The 26,620-nt window shown below is 35.8% G+C and overlaps 1 protein-coding gene across 5 annotated transcripts in view; it reads left to right on the plus strand.

Moving 5' to 3' along the window:
* LOC145681206 (uncharacterized) overlaps positions 1-26,620 on the plus strand; it is a 144,594-nt gene that overhangs the window by 42,148 nt on the left and 75,826 nt on the right. For 2 of the 5 annotated variants that reach the window (XM_081752729.1, XM_081752728.1), the window contains exon 3: positions 1,745-5,387. The exons of 2 other annotated variants lie outside the window; for them this stretch is intronic. In XM_081752729.1, coding sequence (XP_081608855.1) covers positions 1,745-2,129 — 385 coding nt within the window. In that variant the 3' untranslated portion in view covers positions 2,130-5,387. Of the gene's footprint in view, positions 1-1,744; positions 5,388-26,620 lie in introns of those variants that run through there. One more of the 5 variants, XM_081752727.1, reaches the window with a different exon arrangement.

The raw sequence follows: 26,620 nt of genomic DNA on the forward strand, positions 1-26,620 counted from the left end.
TAACGTAGGCATCACACCACAATTATAGGAAGTTTGCTATACGGAAATAACAAAGTAAGGCATTTCATAAGGAGACCTGAGCTAAGCTCTACGCTACAACCAGAAAGTATCTGAATCCCGGAAAAGAATTGTGCCGGTTGAGTACGGGCAGTAAACTGAAGATTTGGAATGAAGATCGCATAGTGGAAAGACATCGATTGGAGATTATCAAAGCTGAAGTACCTGTCCACAAATATGAATTTACTAATTTTAATAACCATCATGATTTTTGACCGTAATAACTCAGGACATTAGAAGATTTGTATAAACAGCTCAGCTGAATACTTTTTATAATGTAATGTACGAGGTAAATAAAATTTACCCATAGTGTAGCTGTAACTTTTTTTATTGTTCATCCTGACATATGTCCTCGTTTATTTTATTGATATGCTGATGTAGTTATGCTGTGAAGATTTGATCCTATTTCGTCCATTTGTTTTCTTTTTGTTACAGATAGTACATAGGCGCTCCATCAGAAGTTTGTACTAAAGAGGAAGAACGAGTAATAATCCAGTTTTTGTGATCGGAATATGTATCAGGAGCCGTAATCCATGAAAGACTTTCGGCACAATTCGGAATGTATGTCTTCCCGGTAAATAGTATTTAGAGATGGATTGAAAAATTCAAAAATAGTCGCACAAATACGCTCAATGTTGACAACATTTGTGGCCCTAGATGGTCGTCCGACTCTTTCCTAGTCCGTAACACCAATGGGACCATTTTGAAATTTTTGAATCCTTTCCCAGAAACTGCGTTGTTTCAGGATACTGTTCCCGTAGTGTGCCGAAGGTTTCGGACGGATTGCGGCCTCTGATGCACCTTCGGACCGCATAAACCGGATCACTGCTCATTGTTCTTATTTGCTGCAAATTTCTAATGATGCGCCGATGACCTATCTGCAACAAAATAAGGAATTACGATCGAACGATGACCACAAGAGGGTTGCAATGAGATAAACGGGCAGATGTTAGTATGCACAATGCAAGCAAATATATACCTACATCGCAGATATTTTTTGTTTTATCCTCGTATTTATGTCTGTTACATTTCTTTTCATAAACAGATTGGAGCCTATTTTACATGCAGTTTTAACTTTTAAAATAATAAACAATAAACACTGACTTTTTTCAGGATGCAGACAACTGCCAGGGAACATCGTTTGACATATCATGCAATAATAGGGTTGTAAATTCGATATAATATATTGCTTTCTTTCAATGGCATGGCATCAGCTTATTACGAAGGGCCTATTTCGTTTGTCATAAGGACCATATTGTGTCACATGATCAACTCAAATGTCACATTTCATGCTAAATTGAGACTAGAGATTCGAAACACAATTTGAGATATTTCAAGCACGTAAGCTCCGCAAGGGGTGCTCTGGAGAATTAACAGAAGATGCATATATTTTATTATTATTATTTTTTTGTTTTTCTGAAACGACCTAGGGATTGGTAAATTGCCTAAAATGATACCAGTGTTGAAACAGGAATTGTTATAACCTTTTTATCTTTATTTTAATTGGAATTGTTTTTGTCGCTTTACTAACAGTTTCTGGTAGTTGTAATAGTAAAGGTTCTCGTGATCAGTATCTCGCTGTTGCTGCTGTATTTTACATTTAAGAATTGTCCCTTCTTTGTTCTTTCATGTTATTTTTATGGATTTAATTAATTTCTTACTGGTTCCATAAACACACTCTTTGCAGAGAAGAGAACACGCTTTTTGCTCGAAACCAGGCAATTTCTCATCCAGATGCGAAATCTGATACTAGCAAATCGTTTTGTAAAGGATCAACTCTATCGCATATGTCGAGATCACGTAAAAGTGAAAAACATCATACGTATCAAAAATATGTAAAACGAATTAATAAAAGAGCACACATGTTACTAAATACAGGAGAAAAACGTGAAGAGTGTGGAAACGGGTTTACTGCAACAGCAAGTACGGAAACACACATAGTTATACATACATCTGTTAAAACTCATATCTGCCAAGAGTGTGGCTGGGGATTTTTTCCGAGTTCTAGTTTGAAAGAGCACATCTTAACACATACTGGTGAAAAACCTCATATGTGCCAAGAATGTGGCTAGGGATTTACTCGTAAATCTGACTTAAGAAGACACATCTTTACACATACTGGTGAAAAACCTCACAAGTGCCAAGTGTGCGGTAAAGGATTTTGTGCTAAATCACATGTGAGAGAGCACATGTTTATATATACTGGTGAAAAACCTGATAAGTGCCAAGTGTGCGGAGAAAGATTTGGTGCGAAATCAAATGTGAGAAAGCACATGTTTATACATACAGGTGAAAAGCTGCACAAGTGCCAGGTATGTTGTAGGGTATTTACAACAAGTTCTAACTTAAGAACACACATGTTTACACATACTGGTGCAAAACACCACAAGTGCCAACACTGTGGAAGGGCATTTAGTCAAAGCTCTAACTTAAGAATACACATCTTTACACATACTGCTGAAACAGCCTACCAGTGCCAAGTGTGCAGCAAGGGGTTTACAGATACTTCAAATCTGAGAGCACACGTCTTAATACATACAGGTGAAAAACGTTACAGTGCGAAGAATGTGGAAAGAAATTTTCTCATAATTCTGCCGTAAGAAGACACATATTTACACATAGTGGTGCAAGACTCCAAAGTGCCAGGAATGTGGAAGGAAATTTACCGATAGTTCTAACTTAAGAAAACATATCTTTCAACATACTGGTGAAAAGGCTCTCAAGTGCTAAGTGTGCTGTTGGAGATTTAGTCCAAAATCACTTGTGAGAGCGCACATGTTAATACATAAAGATGAAAAACCTCAGAAGTGACAACTGTGTTAAAAGTAATTTATTAGGTGGTTACAATTCCAAGCGCACATGTTTATGCATACAAATGAAAATGCTCACACTTGGAGAGAATGTGGAAAAAAGTTCAGACATACTTGTACTCTGAAAAGGAACATCTTAACAGATACAGGTGAGCAAATTCATACATGCCTATAGTGTGAAAAGAGATTTAGTCAAAATGTTAGTTTGATAGCACACGTTACAAGACATTCAGAAAAAAACCCTCGAAAGTGCGAAAAATGTGGAAAAGGATTTAGTCAAAGTTCTCTTTGAGAGCTCACATCTTAACAAACACGTGTGAGAAACATCTTACATGCGAAGAACGTGGATAAGACATTAGTCGGAAGGATAATTGGAAACTCACACGCGCTAATAGAATACAATGGAAAACTTCATATCTTTAAATGTTTCGAATTTAGTTTTAAAACAAAATGGAATTAAGTCAAGTTTCAAGAATCTGTATACGAATGAAAAATGTAAAGGTCTAATCTTTTATATCAGAGACATCACCTCCGGGGAAATAGTATTAATAAAGTAGACAGTGTTTTCTCCGTTACTCTATTGATAGACCGTCCAGCGCGCCCAAATAACGAAAATATCACACAAGACTTCTGGCTTTTTAGTTTACAAAATTCTGTTTGAAATTATTTCAGTTTTCAAAAGATATTACTTACCAATCCCAATCTGATGCTTCAAAAACCAATAGCAAGACTTTCAAAGATAATAAAATATATAAGAGAAAGTATACAAAATAATTTAGAATAGAATAAACAGTAAAAAAAAAAATTATAGAGTTCACAAAGGAATTCTTTGTATAACGTTTATTACGAACGCTGTTACAATATGGCCTGGAGGAAGTTTTAGCGTCAAATCTTAAGAAACCAAATTTCGTATACTAACATATTGCTCTTGCTCCTGTCTATGTATTTCAATCCTTGATAACTTTTTTCAAATAGTACACTGATGTACAGTCATGTGCATTAGTCGTTTAGATAAATAGTAGATATTTGGTAACTAATATTCATTAAATATATATTCAGTGATGTTTACTTTGAAATTTTCATATGTTCTACACAATCTAACTCCCGTCTCAGGAAAACACTCAAATCAGAGACCATCCCAACCTAGACCCCTATGCTTATTTTTTAAAGACTATAAGCTTTTCGCGAATTAATAAATGATTACTAAGAAGTAAGTGTGTATCTCTAGCATAGAAATTCGTCCCAAATAAGCAATCCATAAATGATATTGTGGGGTTTTAATTTATTTGCGTTTTGCAAAGCACTTACTAGTTAGAAGTCAATGATAAATTATTACATGATCAATTTTATATACTAAAAACGAGGAAAGAAAGTACTGAGCTTTATCGGGAAACTAATTAAAATATATATAAAAAAGTAATAGCAAGAGAAATATCAAGCTGTTGACAAAATAATGGCTGGAAAAGGAAGAAACGCTTACAAACGAAACTGAATAATGTTTGAGCATTAATGATTCAGTCGCTACTATTGTGGCAGATTATATTGAGCTTAAAAATGTTCTGACATACAAAATTCTCAATTCGAGTCTTGATTACATGGATATTTTTTGTGTGTTTTTCTGTGAAGAAATAACATATTTAAAACGGAACATATTTTACTAATATGTTGAAAATTATAAAAATGTTGATAATCTGACACTGGTTTGTAAATAATAATTAGTCATATGATATATCTAGTTACTCTCATGTCTTCATTTTCTATATTTTATTTTTAATGATTTACTAATCAATATTTCAAAGGTACGGTTGAATCCATTTATTGATTTTTAGAGTATATTTAACGTGATTTCGAGTCTGTATTAGATTTATAGAAGCTATTGTTAACTGTTGCTCAATGCTACATTTCGTTTGAATTTAATGCCCATTTTTTTTAATGATATGTAAAATTGTAGAATTTGTATTCAAAGCAACGGAGAAAAGATGGGTCTATTGTGGGTATATTGAAATGACCCTTTATTTATCCTCTGTATTATAGTTTTAACTGTACCACATTTAGAGCTTTAACCCATTTTCAGATGGGTATTCGTCCTCCAGGAGACTTAAACGTTCAACCAGCTAGATGAACCTTTATCCTTTAGCAGAGTTAAACGTTCAGCTAACCAAAAACACCTTTATTCGGTATGAAAGTTAATTTAAAAAAATGGTTTAAGTTACGTTCATCCATGTTGTGAATGTATCTGAGCTGCATCCAACATTTGGATCAACGTTACGTATTTATTTTTACACTGTTCTCTCTATCTTAGACCTTATTTCACATAATATTGTCCCCTTCTTATCGTTCGTCACATTTTCTAATTTGAATTTTGTAGAACTCCCTTTTCATCCGAATTTTGGAAAGCTTCCAGTGATTTTTAATCCACTTTGCATAAAGTCAGCGTTTCTAACCCAAACTTCAGACGAGATATTTTATGATACTGTTTCCTGATTTTTTATTCAAAGCCGCACGGAATATTACTTCACCGTCCCAATCCTCATTTCGCCATACCTGTTCTTTCGTTAGTTCCATGATCAGAGTTTGCACTTCACGTCTTCACTATTAATACTCCCTAACAGTAGTATACGCAGGATTTCATCGATTAATATTCAAGGACGATCCGCGAAGCTTCCCTAATGGAGTCTCGTAGCCTCTGGGTACCCCAAAGATAATCACTGGTTGCAATTACTATTGGGCTTATCTCAGATACTAAGTTCTTAAAACTTTTTCTCGAAATTTTCGTCTTATTTTCCCTTAAGATTCCGCAACGAAAGCTATGTCATCTGGGAATTTAGTAAATCTAATATTTATATTGTCTATCAAAATACCGTCTTCGTTAGTATCTCTTCTATATATAATTCTAGACTGGCTGATATATTGATCTAGCTAGAGACTTCAAGTTTTACACAGAAATTCGAAGTGCAAGGATGGACGGGAATGAGAACCGATTATTCTAACAAGCTGTCCACATATTGAAGTTTGTTAAGGTTAAATACCAAAAATTCAGTATTTGAACTTTTCAATTAAGATAATTGCACACGTGTTTCAGTGTATTTTTAAAAATATTTTCCCTAAGGGAACAAATAGGACGGCGTACTCTTCAATAACCACTCCATACAAGCTATTCGAATTCACGCAAGTATGAGCCTTAAGGACTGGAAATATCTCCAAGTCGAAAAAGGAAAAACGTAAAATTCTACTCTGAGTATTAGTGTTTGCTAACATTAAATAAAAATGGTTACGGGCTGTCGAACTCTCGTTCAAATACCATTCTTCTCTGACATCTCCCCTCTATTCTAACAATTCCTTGTTAGTACAATCACAAATATGTCAAGTATCTAGCAGGAATACGACAAAAGCTTAATCGTTATGTGTTACCCACCATGGTAAATAAAAGAAGAGGGCATCAAATTGAAAGAATTTCAGTGAGTCACTTGTTAGTGACATACTCAGCTTTTATCTCTGAGTGTTCTATCTAAATTAGAGAAAAATATTTGCAACACAACACTTGCCTACAAGTCCCCGTTAGTGTCATGTTCTTAATTCCAGTGTATTCACTGTCAGCTGAAGCACGTAGTTCATATTACAAACGAGCTAAAGCGTGAGGTGAGTATCCATCGATCTTAGTAAGAAGGGCTATCGCAATAGTAATTACAGTCAGCTGTTTCAGCTCGTCTATACCAATTGTCTTCCGTTCGATGGTCTCCTTTCTCACTATATACATATAATCACATAGCTTAACCAGTTTTCGTTTGAACAACACTAATAACTGGAAAATACACTTTATTATCTAGTCATTTGTTTTCGTCTTAATATGCCAGGTGCCAAGATCATTACTGTGTCTATTCTGCTTTCCCTGAAGTTCAAAATGTTTCTCTCCTTAAATGTTAAGCTTACAGAACTTTAACTATTTTTGTTTCATTATTAACAACCCATTAGATTTTATGCAGTGTGAAGTTTGAGGTTTGAAATCGCGATGAGACATACTATTGAAAAGTGTAAGGAATTTCCAAGGGAAATAAAAATGAAGTTTTTCTGTTTAAAGACCCATGAATATGCCGACAAGCGTAAGAGCGACGGGTGATCAGGACAAGTGAATCACGATGGGAGAACTTGTGATATGTAATGTGGAGGGAAACGGAAGTACCCCGAAAAAACCTATAGGCACGATGTTGAGCACAGCCTACTTCCCCGGGGATTAAACCAGGGACTTAACCAACAAATTCGATTCCACTGTAACAGACACACCTTGCGCCACAAAGACAAAAATGTCTATAAAATTATACGAATTAGTAATGTAGGAATTGGCCATGGCCAGCGCTGCAAGCTTTGAGGAACAGAAAATTTTCTCGATCCAACTTCCTTTCCTACTCTAGTTTCGGAAATTTACTCGTTGGGTCCAATGTGCCATTCATGTAGTAATATGTAACTCTCACTGAAATGTTATTTTGTTACTATAATTTTGTAATATTACTAACAGTTCCTGGGAAAATTGAAATTTTCTTGCATTGGTCCCTCGGGATCAATGCGGAATGGTATTGCCATTTCTGTATTGCTTCGACGTTTTGTCCCATGCACACAGGCATAGCCTTTGTCATCTTGTAAGTTTTATGAGCATTGATTTCTATCTCTTCACGTGAAATATTTGTAAAAACAATCATTATTATCAGAGCAGCATAAACATTATTTCGAAACACTTTTGTACTAATAGCGATGGTTTAGAGTGAACAAGGTAAATATTTCACCTCAAAAATGTTTCGGTCTCTTGTATTTCGAATATAATTGTAACTAAATTTAATTTTGTGCCAGCTTTATTTTGAGTTCGTTCATCAGAATGGAAACTAGAAATTTTTCGACTCATGAAAATAGCTCTTAATTTCACAAAATAGACCTCTCTGATGAACACGTTGTACATCACATGAAAATCCAGACTATTCACCGCGTAGTGATAAGTGAAGGGGTTTGCGAATCAGAATTGGACGTACGAGGGATGATCAGAAATCAGGTTACAAGGCCGATATATCTGGAGGTTCCTTTGTTATAGAGGAGTGAGAAGGGTGCAGTGATTTTACTACATGGAGTTGACAACTGTATAAAGTTTTAACTACCTGCCACCTAGTGCGCTAGTGTTAGGTAAATAAAAATGGGGTCTTGTTTTCTGACACAACATGTAAGCACAACTGAAATTCATCGGCAGCAGGTAGAGGTTTAATCTAGGACTTTCCAGCTTGTGCATCATCTTCCTTCAAGTCAGTCCGCACCCGCATACATTCCAGCAGATCACCATGCTGTTGAAGCACTGTCATAGGATGTTATGGGATGCTATGGTACTTGGGTTCAGTTCTCGGTGACGCTGCGATAGATTATATTATTGAAAGTAATTTAACTTAGTCTTATTTGCATAATCACTTATTTTTATTAAATCATGTTACTTGATAAAGGAAGGAGGAAATACCATTATAAAAATTATTTACATTGTTCATGAATTGTTATCTTTGTTACGAAAAGCAAATACTGCAAGGGGAGCAAGTGTTACGAAGAGGTGATTTTTTCAGAAAAACTCCGTTTTTTTTCGATTTTTCCGGATAAGGTTTATGATACCGACACGTGATACCGTTGGTAAGTATGCTCTATCGTGAGAAAAACGAGATATGAACAATGATCCTACGATAAATAGTAAGGAAGCAGTAGCTGTTTGAGTGAAAGTCTAAAATTTTGGATATCCTTAAAGGGTTAAACTTCTTGCAATCTGACGTCTTTGTTACATTTCTATCTGATAATTCATTGTTAAGAGCTCTTTTTTGTTCTGTCACTCTCTCGAGCATTTCATGTATGCTGTTCCACCGAGTTTTCACTTGCTGTATAAGGAAATGTACTTCCAATCCTAATAACCTTAACTGTTTTTCCAGTTCTGACGTTGCCAACGTACTATATTTAAAGTGGGAAACAATCCGACTAACAACACTTAACATTTTCTCGATTTTCTCTATCGCATGAAACAAAAAAATTACATGATTTAGCAAGTGTACATATAGATGTAGGAGAAAGGAATGTTTCATCGCTGATTTACTCGACTTTTTCTCTTCTATACACTGTTAAGTTTGAGTTGCGTTTCTATAGCACTAGATTGTGAAGAGAATTGCCTCATTTACAGGTTGTTTTCGCGTAGCATTTTTCGTTATATTTCTTAATGTAAGACGACCAATGTCACTATTCCAAGTGAACATTTTCATTTCCGAAAAATTTCCGTTTGCGTTTTTCCGGAAAATTTTCCGTCTTCCGATTTTCCGGAAAATTTTCCGGTTTCCGGAAAAAATATTTTCCGTTTTTCCGGAAAATGTGGCCATCCCTAGTCTAAATATCATTTTCTTCAAATTTTAGCCCCTCTGGTCCTCCCTGTTTTAACGCAGAGATCTTAAAAAAATCTGATAAATACTACTAGGTGTTCTGAATGTTTATCACAATTCCAATTTTCCAGGTGCAAAAGTAAGCCCGCCCAAAAAATATATATACCGATAATGTCCCATATTTCCATATACAGAGGGATAGTTTTAAACATTCCCTGAGACATCCCAAATTACCCTAGGATCATGGTTTGCACATCATTCTCTTCAGGATAGAACTGCCTTTCAGGCGGTATCGTTCACTTGTCTCCATCATGTATCTAAGGCGTAAAAATTCCGTGAAAGGGATTTTTTGTTAAAAATTTCCCTTTTTCAACTTTTAGCCCCTCTGTAACCCCCTGTTTTAAAACAGAAATACGAACAAAATCTGTTAAATACTTGTCGGTGGACTGAATGCTTGTGCACAATTTCAATCTTCTAGGTGCAAAAATAAGCCCGCAGAAAATACCAAAAATGTCCAAAATTCCCCTATACAGAAGTATATTTTGATCAAAATTCCCTGACACCCCCTAATTACCCTAGGGTCATGTTTCGCCCATCATTCTCTTCAGAATAGAACTGCCTTTTAGGCGGTACCACATTCACATGTCTCCATCATGTATCTAAGGCGGGAAAATCCCGAAGAAAGGGATTTTCTGGCAAAAATATCCCTTTTTTCAACTTTTTGCCCGTCTGGATCCCCCCTGTTTTAACGCAGAAATTTTTAAAAAATCTGGTAAATACTACTTGATGGACTGAATGTTTGTGCAAAATTTCAATCTACGTGCAAAAATAATTCCGGCAAAAAATAATGAACATAGACCGGCCCCGCAATATTAAATGAAAATATATATATTTTAGAATTATGACGTCAACACCTTCTTTGTCTCGACGCAGGAAGGTGTGAAACCATACGTAAGGTCTTCTACAATGCCTCTGGATTTGAAAAACAAAAGACCCTGAGGAAAAAGCTCAAATAGGAGAGTTATAACGCAATGTACCTTGAAACACTCGTATGGTACAAATTGTACCACGGGTTCCCCAAAGGTATATATATACATAAAGGCGGATCCAAGAGGGGCTATATCTCCCCTTGGTCCTCAGATATACACTGGATAAAATGGACTTCACTCCTGTTTTACACTGGATAAAGCTGCAGACTATGATTTAGCCCCTCCGTTGATCATATCCTGGATCCGCCAGTATATATATATATCTGGTGACCCATTTTAACCTTTCCACGGAGATATCTCGAAAACGGCTTAATATAAATGAACCCAACAAAAACTCAAATGTTAAATGCAACATGGCACGTCAAATATTGTCGCGGTGCCGCCAAAGTCCAACTTTAAAATTTTAAATGGAAACGTGCGTTGAGTGATATCTCGTTCGATAGATCTTCAAACACTAAACAAGAGATGTGCAAAAGATTTTTCGTATCAGTCATTGTATTCAAAATAGTCGCCAAGATATGGTACCTGTATCAGATAAAACGTCCAATACACCAATATGAAAACGGTTTTAGATAAATGAACAGAACGAAAAGCAAAACAGGAAAATATCATGGAGAACGTGGAATGATGTTGTCGCAGTGCTGCCCAGGGCCACACTTCATGGGGACCCAGGGCCTTACACTAATAAGAAAACGGTTGGAGATAAATGAACAGAACGAAAAGCGAAACAGGAAAATATCAAGGGGTACGTCGAATGATGCTGTCGTGGTGCTCCCAAGGTCCAACTTTAAAATTTTAGGTGGAAACATGGTTCAAGTGATACCTCGTTCGATAGATTTTCAAACATTAAACAGTGTTGTGGCAAAAATGTTTATATCTGTCACCGTTTCCGAAATGGTCGCCAAGACATAGTGTCTGTATCAGATAAAACGTCTAGTACACTCATATGAAAAGGGATGCAGAGAAATGAACAGAATAAAACTCGTATAGGAAATCACCGGGAGTTGTTGTTCGGTTATTTATTTCAACCGTTTTGATATTATTCGTACTGGACGTTTTATCTGATACAGGCACCATGTCTTGGCGGCCATTTTGAATGCGGTGACTGATATGAGAAATATTTTACCACAACGCCTCTTACTTTTTAAAGATGTATCGAACAAGATATCACTTGACCCATGTTTCTATTGACAATTTTGAAGTTAGGCATTGGGCCCTCCTGAAAGGTAGCCATGGGGTCACCGCGATATCATTCGACGTGCACTATGCCATTTTCCTGTTTCACTTTTTGTTCTGTTGATTTATCTCCAACCATTTTCATATTAGTAGTACTAGACATTTTGTTTGATAAAAGGATCATGTCTAGGTTCCATTTTGAATACGGTGACCGATATGAAAAATCTTTTGTCACAAGTCCATGTAGTGTTTGAAGATTATCGAACGAGGTTTCAATTTAAAATTTTAAAATCAGGCCCTTGGCCTTCATGAAGGCCTGCCCTGATAGGCACCGGGACAACACCGTCCGATGAACCTATTGCATTTCCTATTTGAGTTTTTGTTTTGTTCAATTGTGTTTAACGATTTTCGAGATATTTCCGTAGAATCCTTGATTATTAAAGTGTAAATCGAGACGCTACAAAGCATTTAAACTTGAATGGCAGAGCTAATTATGTGACGTTGTCTCCATTTCAGGTAGTTTTTCATTTTGACAGATGCGGACTGTTTTGAATAGTTTCAGCTCTTTCGTTTCTCGTTAAGTACGTGATTGTGACGAGACCGAAATTTTTGCGTGGGAGTAAAATAATGTCCCATATTGAACATTTATAAAATTAGCAAAAAATGGAACAAAGGAATCATGAAATTGATAATTCAATCAGAGCATGACTTTTTGTACATAGAAGTTGCATTATTTATATTATCAATTATTTTGGGCAGTAAATTTCTGTTTGTTAAATTTACGATTGACTGATTCTCTTTAATAGAGAAAATGATTTTATATATCAACTAATGAGCATAAGTTGAATGACAGAGCTAATTGTGTGATCTTATCTTCATTTCAGGGAGTTCTTCATTTTAACAGAAGCAGACTTTTTAGAAAATAGATATCTTAATGTGACATGATTGACGTTTTGCTTTTGAGTAAAAAAGTTCCTGATATTGACCATCTTAGCTCATCTCTCCATTTAAGGTCATCTTATTCATCCATTATGGTAGTTTGAAAACTGGTCAATAGTTTACATTTCACGTGTCGTTTAATAAATGCGACGTTTCGAACGGTGCGATTATTGACGTAGAAAACATGGTATATCTGATAATATTTATCTCTTAAAATTATCACAAATCTTGAAACAGAAGTTTGAAAATGAAATTTTAAAGTTTAACGTCCCACGTTATGTCTATTAAGTTAAAGGAATCTGTTGATTAATGTATGTCAATTGTAATGGAAGAATTGATGGAATGAGAATGTGGGACAAAACGGAAGTATCCTGCGAAAATTCACTGACACATTGTTGCCACCAGAAACTTACCTGGTGGAGGTTCGAACTAGAAACCCAGTGGTAAACGCTTGAATTATATATTATTATTGGTGACATCGTGCCCCTACGAAAAGCTTCAATTATGTATTATTCTAAGTTATGATACAATTTTTGACAAAGTTTCTATTGAATGGCAAATTAACATTAATTATAATTTTTACTATTAACACAATAATTCGTTTAAATTAAATTTTTGTCCAGACCCTTGGTGTTTCCCAAGAACAATAAAATTTATTCTGACCACTAAAGAACATCAGTAAGAAGGAGTTAAATGTCCAACGCTAAAAACTGATGTCATTGAAGACAATTCACCATTGTCTGTGAAAATAGTCTATTACAATGGATCTTATAATCTCGTGATTCTAAAGGCCTGCATTTGGTATGGATCATATATAGGAAAGGAGTGTCTAATATGTGCTTCGTGTGGGTTTCTGTCACCACGGCACGGCGCTTCCTCAGGTTGCAGATTGAGGAGAAGGCCTCTAAATATAGAGGTCAGCTGCGAATTTACTGAATAAGCAGTCGCGGACAGACGACTAGGAGTGGTCCTCCAGCTTGGGGGTTTTCGTACCAAAACCTTATCTGTAAAAAAACACTCTTGTTCAGAAATATTCAAAAAAGCTTTGGACAAGGACTGATAACTTGGCACAATCTCACCAAAAGAAAATGGACATGAGATTTGGAACATGGAATTTTCGAAGTTTTAATAGGACAGGCGCGTTAAAATCCGTAACGAGTGAGATAGAGAAACAGGATGGACCTAGTTGGAGTTCAGGAACTTAAGGGGGAAGGAAATGGATCTGTGAATTTCGGAAATTTTACGGGGAAAAATAAGAAATCACCAGTTAGGAACAGAGTTTTTCGTTCACAAACGAATATTACCAGCAATTAAACGGGTTGAATTTGTTACTGACAGACTTTCTTTTATTACTCTTAAGGGACGATGGTGTGATATTATTGTTTTAAATGTACATGCCCCAACTGAAGATAAGGATGACAGTTTTTACGTAGAAGTGGAACGGATATTTAACCAACTCCACGATAATATATGAAAATTCCATTAGGGGATTTCAATGCGAAGGCAGGACGAGAGGATATTTTCAAACCGATTATAGGGATCGAAAGTCTGCATAAGGAAAGTAATGACAACGGTGTTATACTCGTGAACTTTGCAACATCCAAAAATCTAATCATGAAGAGTAAAAAATTCCCACATCGCGACTTTCATAAATACACTTGGACATCACCAGACGGAAAAATACATAATAAAATTGATCACGTTTTAGTAGATAGAAGAAGGCAATCTAGCATAATTGATGTCCGGTCGTTTAGAGGGGCTGATTGGGATACTGATCACTACCTGGTAGCAGCAATGACACGAGAGAGTTTATCATTGAATAAAGGTAATATTCAATGTCCGAAATCGGAGAGATTTAATTTAAAGAAATTAGAAGAGTGCCAGGTAAGAGAGGAATATCAGATTGAAGTTTCGAATAGATTTTCGGTTCTAGAAGAATCGGAGTGCACTAGTGTTCAGGATACTTGGATTGAAATTAGAGATAGCATTAAAATTTCAGCAAAAGAAAAATTGGGATACGCGGAAATACGTAGGACCAAACCATGGTTCGACCCGAATGCATTAAACTAGCAGAGAAAAGAAATAATGCTGGCTACAAAATCCGAATGAAATTTCTACACAAAATTTCGCAGATATCAAGCGGGAAACTTCCAAAACTTTTAGAACAAAGAAACGCGTTTTTTTTTGAAAACTAAAATTAAGGAACTTGAAGATAATAGTAAAGATGAAAACATTCCGTACATGTATAAGAGGATCAGCGAATTTAAGAAAGACTATCAATTTCGTGCTTATATATCAAAGAAAGCTGACGGTACAGTTCCCACTGATACGGATTGCATCTCAAATAGATGGAAAAATTTCTTTGACGATTTGAGGACACGCAGCCAAAAACTAATGTTGCTGGAGAAAAAGAGATACACACCGCAAGACCGTATATTCCAGAACATAACCGAATAAAAGTAGAAACCGCTATAAAGAAATTAAAGAAACACAAATCTCTGCGTGTAGATGAAATTCCGGCTGAGTTAATTTTAGCTGGTGGCGAAAAACTGTGGAAAAAAATACACAAACTCATTCTCCTTATCTGGAACAATGACGAATTGCCCCAAGATATTTATCGAGGCATTTCTCTTCTGTCAACGTCCTATAAAATCCTTACAAATATTCTATTAGCAAGATTGACCCTCTACGCAGATGAAATTATTGGAGATTATTAGTGCTCATTTAGACGAAATCGATCAACTATCGACCAAATATTTACGATTCGCCAAATACTCGAAAAAAATTGGGAACGCAATACCCCGGTACATCAACTATTTATTGATTTTAGAAAGGCGTGCGACTCGGTTAGGAAGAAAGATTATACAACGTTCTTACAGAACTTGGAATACCGAGAATGTTGCCATTATTATTTAACTTTGTTCTGGAATACGATATAAAGAAAATCAAAGATAGCAACCAGGGCCTAGAGTTGAACGGTATTCATCAGGTTATCCATATGCTGATGATGTAAATTTAATAGGGAATGATAGGAGAACAATAGAAAGAAATGCAAAGATCTTAATAAACGCTTGCAGGGACATGGGTTTAGAAGTAAAAACAGAGAAAACTAAATGCATGGAAGTGCGTCGGGAGAACGGGGAAAACTAAATACATTCCTTGCTTTAAATGTCGACTAAAAGTAGGGAATTCGTGTTACAATTCCGTTAAAAATCTTTTGTCGTCGCGAATTCTGTCGAAAAATTGGAAACTTAAAATATACAAAACGTTAATCATGCCTGTTGTTCTGTATGGTTGCGAAACATGGTCGCTTAGTCTGAGGGAAGAACATATATTGAAAGCATTTGAGAACCAGATCCTGAGACGAATATTGGGACCCAAGAGGAAAGGGAATGGGAAATGGCGGGAACTTCATGATGAGGAACTACATAATTTATACGGTTTACACAACATTGTTAGGGTCCTCAAGTCTAGGAGGCTTAGGCGGGCAGGTCATGTAGCTAGAATGAAAGGAAATATAAACACTTTCAAAGTCTTGGCTGGAAGACCAATCGGAAAACGACCATTAGAAAGACCTAGGCGCAGATGAGAGAACAATATTAAGATGGATTTCGCAGAGATAGGAATACAAAGTAGAAACTGGATCTAAGGATAGAAGTCAGTGCAGAGCTTTTGTGAACGCGGCAATGAACCTATGGGTTTTATAGTTATAGAGCTAGTCTAATAATAATAATTGTATTGTGTATGATTGCACAGCTTTATGCTTGTGGGTAGCAAATGAACATCGGCACATTTCTGGACACACTTTAATGTAAGCAAAACACAGCAACATAAACTTACAACAAATATTGAAAGAAGCATATCACACAAATACAGTGAAGTGAATTGGAATTGTTAGAAGCACGTATGCCCAAAGCATACGTACTATAAAAATGCACAGTTATGTCCAAAATGATTCTCGCATGTCTATAAATATGTTATTGTACGAATGCTATATAATTTGTTAATGATTTCCTGTATTTCTAACAATGTTAGTATGTATAAAATCTGCAAAGATATGTATGTGGTAAATTTCATGAGAAAAGCAGTAAATAAGAACAATATTACGCAAAAATTTTTCTTGTTCATTTACCAACATTTTGTTTCACTCATTCTAATTTACGTATTTATAATTTTTTATATGAAATTTACTGCAAAATACATTTCCCAGTTGTACACATAGTTACAGCATTAACTTTATTGCACAGGTGTGGCTGCAGTTTATCAATAGTTATCAATAGACGGAAGTACAAAGGGATTATAAAATGTTCAACGTAATGCCTGGAAATACTCAGTGGTTAGCCATACTCAGAAGGGTTTATTTAATTAGAGATCAGAACCTGCATTAAACAATGCGTTAATGAACAAAAGAGGCTTCTATATCTATAAATATGTCAATGAACAACGAAGATTTCAATGTCATATAGATTTCAGTGGCAAATTCTACAGCAGTAGTTCGTGATCAGGTGTTCACTGGTTGCACGTAGAAAAATGGATGGTCAAAGGAGGGGTAAGAAAAAATATGGGTGTAGTGGTAGCACCTCCTCGCCCCCTGTAGGGCCGCCACTCTCAATTTTTGCCCATTGTATTTTTTATATGAAGTGGAAGGTCGCCATACATATTTTTTCGGAGAGAGGTAATGGTGATTCCCGCATTCCCCCACACTGTTACTGCTGCTTATAATGTGATTGTTGTGATAAAGTTTTTAGTAGATGACATATCATTACTTAATTTAGATACCCGGTAGATTAAGTATTTACATTTGCACTTGTGTATCGCAAAGTAGTAGATATTAGTGTAGAACAAGTAACGTTCTCTTGTCGACTATTAAAGACTATATGTATATTTTTCATCAGATTGTTTGTTTTTTTAACCCTAGATTAGGCGCGTGGGTGACAGATGTCCCCAGTGATTTTTGTGTCAAAATGGCAACACTGTGTGTTGGTGTTCGCAGTCGTGCCTGTCAGTAGTTGAGCGTTAATTGTTATTGTTTGATGTGGCAGCAGTAGTGCACTTCTGTTTCCCGTCTACAGTTCATAAGAAATAAATTATCTTTGCAACAGCGTGTTTGTGTGACAATTGTCAACCGCACGTCCATGTACGTAACAAGTAAAGTATCAAAACGACGGAAGACAGACGACAAAAGATAAAAATATTGTTCTGAAATGGCCTGAGAAGAAAGAGCAGGAGTCGGAAGTAGGTTCTGATGACAGTGATTATGAAATTGGTCAAATAAGTGCAAGTGGCACTCAATACTGAAACGGAACAAAATGGCCCATGGTGATATTTTTGATCTTCTAAATATGTGTGCAATTAGCGCACTTTACATTGTAAAATTCAATACCTGTTCAACTCAATTATGACGAAGGATTTTTTAGTACGATATCTCCTGGGAAATGATTAAATCTCAGTTACAACGGCGATGCTCTATTCTCCAAGTTCTAGTTGAAATTAGGAGGAGGGTCGGACTTCGGTTCTTACTGGGTGTTGAGGAAGAGAGAATGGTCGATCCTGAAAACCCATCAGGTTCTTGAGGACGCTGGCATGCCTATGGAAGAGGAAGAGACAAAACTACAAGGAAGTGGTGATTAAAATGTAAAAGATCGATGTGTGGAGAGCATCTCAAAGACATTTGTGTAACATGTTTGCAGTCAGTCTAGTAGTTATGAAAAAAAGGCCCATTGTATTGAGTAGAACACTGTGTACAACCAAAACCATAACCTGTAATTAACATTGTATGAAACGAATCAAAGTATCGTCATTTAAAAATGATTTTACTTATTCTAGATATATTTTTGTGGGTGAGTCACCCATGCGCCTAATTGTGCAACACAAACGTACGCTCATAACGCAGGGTTAATATATATATTGAACTGGATTTAAGGCGAGCAAGGGCGTCTATTTCTCTGTAACTTTGGAGGTGAGTCATTCATATGTGAGTTTGGTTGCAGGCATTTATGAGGTTATTATTAGAAATTGAATTCAAGGTATGTAAAATATTGTATATTCGTTAAAATATATATATATTCATAAAACACATGCGGCATTGGGGAGCCCAGGCTCCTCAGAATTGACGTCCTTGTAGGCGAGTCACGTTGAATTTTTATGCTAGAGTCATTAAACGGCTTAATTGGGTTCTTAATGCAGTATTGTTTTTAAATTGTACTGAATGATGCATTAAGACTAATTTAAAACAAGTATAACGATTTTAATTGGTTATTGTTAACTTTAGGATTATTAACCAGTTTCCCGATACTAATAAGAAATATTCATGAAACTGATGGCCATCGGTTAAAAAAAATAATTGTGTAACACTAATTCATGCTGAGGCTCATTCAGTGTCTTTAAATATTCTACGTACAGTAACGCAACACACACAAAAAAGGAAAATGTCATTGACTACTATCTCAATTATCTTAATATTCTGTTTGCGTTTACGCAAACCGTTAGAGAAAATGCCCGTTGTCTTTCCAAAGAATTTTTTATTGATACCGAAAAAGTTATACTGTAAAATTGAAGTTTAAATGGAGCATGATATTAATGAAAACATGTTTTTATTTTAGGCAACGTAACTGTTATCATAACTGTTTTGAAGTGTATCGCAAGCATAGCGTTGCTATAACGCAAACCATTACTGAACGTCTCCATTGTCATTGCACAGTATTCTATCGGGACCAAATAATTTATATCGTCCTGGCGCTCTGCGTCTGTGTGAACCCAGTGATGTCAGATTGAGGGAAATTTCCCACGGACGTGGGAAAAATGGATATAATTTTCAGTGTGGGTAAAAGGGAAAATATGCGAAAATAGAACGAAAACGTGGGAAATTTCAACATTCTTCTTAAATAGGTTTTATTAGTGGTGAAGTCAAGCGAATAAAAATTTCTTATATTCAGAGAGCAAGAAATATAATGGGTTTTCTAGCAATATTTTAAAGAATCCCACTCCTCACGGGTTAAGGAGAAATAGTTTTATTCCCCTCTGTACAATATGTTGAAAATGTCTCCTTTTGCTGCAAAAATTTAAGCCAATATAACCCTATTACAGTATTACATTCACCTCAGAATATTTATAGCACATTGTTGGGTTCTGATAAGTAAACGTTAATCAAAGAAAGAACCGCACCAACCGTTGCGATTTCACAACACACTTCCACAGTATATATAAACAAATCTGTTAACACTCGAGAAAATTCTACACACAGACATCTAATTTAAGGAGTAAACTTCCAGTCCCTATATCGAAAGCATTATGTAGGAGGAAGCCAAAACTGGAATAGGGAGGCAGAGTTTAAACTTTACTATATTCACCTACTGCTTTCCAATTCATTTGCCGTTTGTATGATTATTGTTATGTGTAAATGTTAAGTAACGTACTGCATATAATATTTTATTTCGTTAGATTATTTGTATTATTGCGGTGAGGGTAGGATGTGGCATTCCGTCCACACGTATTAAAAATATTTATGCGTCTTGTTTGAAATTGAGCCTCATATAAAATATCGTCATTTGGATTTCATTAGGCACGAGGTTTAAGACGTAATAGGATTCTGGCAGAGCTTTTACTGGATTATGAACATTTTCGATTGTGTGCAGTGTGTGTTGGTGTAGCATTGTGTTTAGTAAAATGAATAAATACTAGGAACGCCTAAAAAGGAAAGGAAGATTCGCTGAGAACTTTCATCTGAAGAAAAAGGGGAACAAAGCAGAAAGAATAAATTTCAAGAGAACTGGCTAAATGATCCAGATTTTAAAGGCTGGTTAAAACGAGTGCCAGGTACTGACTGTAAGTGTAGATATATTGTATGCAATGTTGAACTACAATGTTGGAAAAGTGATCTTCAAAAACATAGCATAGGTCCAGGCCCGTGCTGGGATAGTAATGAGGGTAGTGGATAAGTCTACTATTTTAAAAGAGCGCCCATACAAACGGATACAAAGAGAGAAACTTTGAAAGAAAGTATGGGTGCCATTTTATATCAAAATCATCATCAAATTATTTTTAGTACTAACGTAAATAGCTAATTTGTGGAAAAATCGAATTGAAATCATGTTTATTAGAGAAATACTTTTTTGTTCCTATAATAACATTTCTGTCAAATAAAAACAAGCTACATATATCAACAAATTAATATAACTCTATGGCCCATGGACACAAGAGGTTCAGTGTCGCGTTTACTAAAGCTCTCCATTGATTTCTGTCTTTAGCCAACTGGACCCAGTTTCTACTTTATATTCCAATCTCTGCGGGAACCATTTTAATATTGCCCTCCTATCTCAGCCTCGGTCTTTCTAATGGTCGTTTTCCTATTTAGATTTCCAGTTAGAACTTTGAAAGCATATCTATTTTCTTTCATTCTGGCTACATGGCCCGCTCATTTGAGCCTCCTAGACTTGATGACCCTAACAATGTTTGGTAAACCGTATATATTATGAAGTTTCCGCCATTCTCCATTTCCGTTCATCTTGGAACCCGAATATTGGTCTAAGAATATTTTTTTTCAAATACTTTCAGTCTCCGATTTTCCCTCAGAGTCAGTGACTATGTTTCGCAACCATACAGCACAACAGGCATGATTATCCTTTTATATTTTAAGCTACAAATTTTTCAACAGAATTCGCGACAACAAAAGATTTTTAACTGAATAATAACACGAAATCCCTGCTTTCGGTTGACATCAAATTTCTTAGTGATTATTGATTTGGTCTGCTAATAATGATCCTAGATATTTGAAGGTATCCACTTTCTCGAGAGTAAATATTATTTGATATTTAACGCATCCATACAATACAGTATTACGATCCCAACAAACTTCTATGTATTTAGTTTTCTCTCAATTTACTTGTAATCCCATATCACTGCATGCGTTAATTAAGATTTCTGCATTATTTTCTATTCTCCTATCATCTCCTATTAAATTTACATAATCAGCGTACGCCATAATCTGGTATATAATATTCAACTCTAGAACTTGATTGCTGTCTTTGATTTTCTTTATAGTGTTCTTCAGAACAAGGTTGAATAATAATGGCGAAAACGGGTCTTCTTTTTCAGGCCATTTTTGACGTGAAAGCTCGTGAACATAAATTTTCCTACCCGGACTTTACTTTGGGATTCATTTAAACATATATTACTTAATCTACCTTTTTCGGTATTCCAAATTTTGTAAGCATGTACAATATTTCCCTCCTATCCGCGTCTAAGGTCAATAATTGATATGCCAGGATATAGGATTACCATTTCTTTTCAAGTATTAGTCGAATGGTAAATATCTGTACCATAGTTGATTGATTTTACCTAAATCCTCTCTGATGATCTCCAATAATTTCATCTGTGTATGCAGTCAATCTTGCTCATAGAATGTTTAAGAGGATTTATTGGATGTTGACAGAACAGAAATGTCTCAATAATTATTACAATCAGTTTTGTTCTGAACTAGGACAGTGATTCTTTTTACTTTTGTGGTAATTCCTCCTTGTTCCAGATAAGGAGAATGACATTGTGTATATGGCTTTATAATTTTTCCCCTCCAGCTAAAATTTACTCAGTCAAAATTTCATGTACACTCGGAGATGAGTGTTTCTTTAATTTTTTAAATAGCGATTTCTGTTTCTATGTGCACTTTACTTTCTCCACGAATATTACTGATGGGCAATGTGTTAAGTAAATCGTCAAAGAAATCTTTCAATCTATTTAAGAAGCTATTCTGATCAGTGAGAACTATTCCGTTTTCTTTCTTTAATGTATAAGCACGACGCTGATTTCCTTTCTTAAATTCATTGATGCATTTATGCATGTCCCGAATGCTTTTGTTTTTACTATCTTCAAGATAATTGATTTAGCTTTCAAAACTCGCGTTTCTTTGTTCTAAAAATTTTGGAAGTTTTCCGCCAGATGACAATGAAATTTGATGTGGTTATTTTGTTCGGATTTTGCAGCCAATACTGTTTCTTCTGTTTTCTCTTCTCTGCTACTTTAGTGCATTCCTGGTTGAACCATGGTTTGTTTCTACGCATTTCTGCGTGCCTCAATCCTTCTTTTGCTGAAATTTTAATGGCATCTCTAATTTCAACAAAGTATCCTGAACACTAGTGGACTTTGAACCTTCTAAAGGGAAAATCTATTTGACATTTCAATCGCTCCACTCTCACTTGACTCTTCTCTGATTTATGTATCACAATTAGTATCAGAATCAGCTCCTCTGAACGACCGAACATCAGAAACTGTTGTGCTAATCTGTTTTCTTCTGTCTACTAAAATGTGATCAGTTTGACTATGTGTTTCTCCATCTGATGAAGTCCAAGTATATTTATGAATGTTGCGATGTGGAAATTTTGTAATCTTCACGATAAGGTTTCTGGATGCTGCCAAGTTCACGAGTCTAACGCCGTTGTCTTCCTTATGCAGACATTTATTCCCTATAACCGGTTTGAAAATACCCTCTCGTGCTACCTTCACACTGAAATCGCCTAACAGAATTTTCATATGGTATTGCCGGAGATGATCAAATACCCGTTCTATTCTTTCGTAAAAACTGTCTTTTTATCGGAATCCTTATTTTCTGTTGGGGCATGTGCATTTAAAACAGTAATATTATATCACAAATGAAAATCTATCATTAACAAGTTCAACGCATGTAATTGCTGATTTTATTCGTTTGTCAACGAAAAGCCCTGCTCCTAGCTGGTAAAATTTATTTCGTCCCCGTAAAAGAACGTAAAATTTCCTGACTTGATTCCTCTATTTCCTTCTCATCTAACTTCCTGATATCCCACTGGATCCATCCTCTATTTCTAAACTCATTCGTTACAAATTTTAACGTGCTTGCCCTATAGAGACATCTTATGTTCCATGTTCCAAATCTCATGTCGATTTTACTTTCCTGAGTTCGTGCCAAGTTAGGAGTTCTGATTCGAGAATTCTGTAAATATATCTGAACAAATCTCTTTTTACAGGATGAGGTTGTTAGCCCCACACCAAATCCCCAAGCTGGAGGATCACTCCATGTCGTCTGTCCGCGACTGCTAATTCAGTAGGTCTATATTCGCAGCCAAGCTCTAGAGGCCTTTTCCTTGATCCGGAACCTGAGGACGAGGCGTGCCGTGGTGAGAGGAAGACCACATTTCACAGAAATTAATATAGCTATATTTTAGATTACAATAGGTACTGATTATCTGAACACTGCTTTAAAACACACAAGAACAATCAATATGCTCGGATATATGGATGAATATTAAGACTGTGAAGGCTTCGTTACCGTAAAAATGGTAAATTAGAAACTAGTGTCAATATAGTACTTTATGAATACATCGTACGTTTTACTATACAAACTATACTTGATGTATCACATTGTTCGTTTTATAGCTATATAACTTTATAATTTTTTTGTAAGTGATTATACTCTTTTCCTATTCTCTGCCAATAGCAAGTGTATGAATTTATAATATAAAACTGAAATACAAAAGAATAAAATGTTTTTATTTTAAATTAATGTGATATTTCGCAAGACATCTTATGTAAAGGGCGCCTTGTATCCCTCACAGATTCTTTAATAGCATTCACTATTTGAATTTATTATACAAAGCTGGTATACAGGATAACTAAAACCACTTATCTATAATGTGGTTTCATAGGACGCTTTATGTAAAGGGCGCACTGTACCTTTCACGAGTTCTTTACCAACAGTAACTGAATGTAGGCTATTTATTGTAAAGAATTGTGGTATACAGAAGAATAAATAAAATCGTTCATCTTTGATGTGGTTTCGGAAAGAGGCCTAATGTAAAGGGTGCACTGCGCCTTTCACGGGTTGAATTGAATTGAATTGAAAAGGCTTTATTCAAGCGGGCGAGGTTCAGCATATTTCTGCTCTACCACCTTGTCAAAGAAGTACATTGAGTTATACAAAAAACATACCAATAAAATTGTACCAATAAAATTGTAAGAATTTATTACTAAAAAGTTGTACCTTTTCTTATATCGTGATGTTTTGGAGGGCGCACCGGGACACGTCCCGGTGGGCCAGCACGGGCCTGCATACGTCTCAAACAAAAACGCAGTGAAATCATTTTCGGCAACACCATCAATCAGGGGATATGTGCAGAAAAATAAGACACACACTAAAGATACTCCTACGTCCTCAACGAAAGTCAAAGAAGCTTAGATAAAACTAGCCGCTTTCTTCGCTGAGCACAACGCAGTGTTCCAAATAGTTGAGCACCTAGTTCCCGTTGTTCAAGATATTTTCAAATATTCTACAATTGCTCAGGAACTAAATTTAAAACGAACGTAATGTACGAGTTTGATCAAGAATGTTGTTGCTCAGGTTGAAACAGATGAAGTTGTAAACGATATCAAAGATAACACTTGCTCTATTTTAGTTGACGAAAGTACAGATATTGGATTTAAAAAGTTTCTTTGTGTTCTTGTGCGCTATAATTCACCGATAACAGAGAGAGTGAAAACTCTGCTCTTGAAGCTGGTAAATCTAGATTCACGAGACTGTTCGGCAGAAAACATATATACCACCTTTAAAGGGTGCCTTATTTCCAAGGATATACCCTTAAATAATACAGTCGGAGTTGCTTGTGATCGAGCCAGTGTTATGGTCGGGGCCAGAGACTCTTTTGTTTCGCGCCTTAAAAAGAATTCGAGTGATCTAATTCCCATGGGATGCATCTGTCACTTTGCAGCTTTAATTGCTAGCAAAGCCTGTGAGGAACTTCCGGGGGCACCGGAAGAACTTGTAAGGAATATTTCCTCCTATTTGTCATGCAGTTCAAAACGAAATGCATTATTTCACAAAATTCAAGAATTTTTGAACACGGAAAGGAAAAAAAATCTCAAGCTTGCCCTTACGAGATGGTTAGCAATGCATGCGTGCGTGTGTCGTATTCTTGAAAATTGGGAAGTGCTCGAAAGTTTTTTTTTTCAATTAGCAGTCTTCGAAGATAAATTGAAAAGCGCAGAAATAATATTGACAGAACTTAACAATCTATTCACAAAGCCATACATGTTTTTCCTCAAATATGTGTTCATGTACCTTAATACTTTTAATGTAATTTTTCAAGGTCGGAAAATACTTATTCATTCCTTAACCGAATCTGCTGTGCTTCTTTTGAAGGAGATAGTGCAGAACTTTTTAGTGTCAAGTACTTTACAAAATATAGAGACAGTGAAAGCTTCATGTCCCAGAAACTTTTTTCCCTTGTCCGAAGTGTACCTTGGCCCGGACGCTGAGAATTAGTTAAGTGAGTTGCCAAATTCCGGGGCAGAAGAAGTGCGAAAGAGATGTTTGCAATTTTATGTTACAGTTATGAGTGTGTAGCCCCCCTCACTCCCATTCCATTTTAAATTTCCCAGTTACTGTTGGCTGAATTGGAATGAGGCTTCATGTACTGTTCGTCGACGCAAACTGTGTTTTGGTTTTATCTTTGTATAAGTTGGCAATCCTGTGAGTGATGACTCGTGCTTCCTGTCCACCGAATAAAGGAGGTGTAAAGTGGTTATGACAATCTAAAATATAGTCCCTTGAATTCAAATGCCATCGTAAAATACCTTCACTGTTTTTAACACTTCAATTGTTTTGTATTAATTGGTAACTTATTTAACGCCCTTTGATATTTGTATTTCTGATGAAGGATATTTATTATGAATATTTATAAAATCTTTTCTGGTGTGCTCAGCGTAAAGATATTGACGCTGAGGCAAAAAAGCCGCGAAAGGTACTCTAAGTGGTTATGGTGGTCTAGATTGGTTCTACTACAGTGACGCCCGAGAAGAATATCAAAGTTTTGCCTCGCAATCGTTGAAGATTTAATAAGTTTGATAATGAAAAGAGTAAGCTAAATCTGCGCAGGTATATAAATATAAATTTAACACAAAATCTATGTTCGTATACCAAGACAACGTTTAATATGTGAAATCACGTAAGTAACGAGGCATGAGCAAGGAACTTACACAAGTAAAATGGTGAATTCCACTTGGAATCGAAAAATAATAACCTCCACGGAAGCTAAATAATGACTGTCCAACGAGCAACAAGAAGCATGGAGAAATCTTCTTCGTAAAAATGACTACATGATTCCCCCCCCCCCAAAATCCATTAATTTATAGTGTGGTTAAGTGTGATATCGAAATAGCGTGTGTTTAATACTAGTGCATAGTGTAATGCAAATTTCAGCCGGCATTCGTAGTGCGTCATCTTCCTTAAAGAAAGAAAGAATAAAAT

Source organism: Thermobia domestica, chromosome 3, assembly GCF_964235325.1.
Source record: "Thermobia domestica chromosome 3, izTheDome1.hap1.1, whole genome shotgun sequence".
In the NCBI taxonomy this organism is placed as follows: domain Eukaryota; kingdom Metazoa; phylum Arthropoda; class Insecta; order Zygentoma; family Lepismatidae; genus Thermobia; species Thermobia domestica.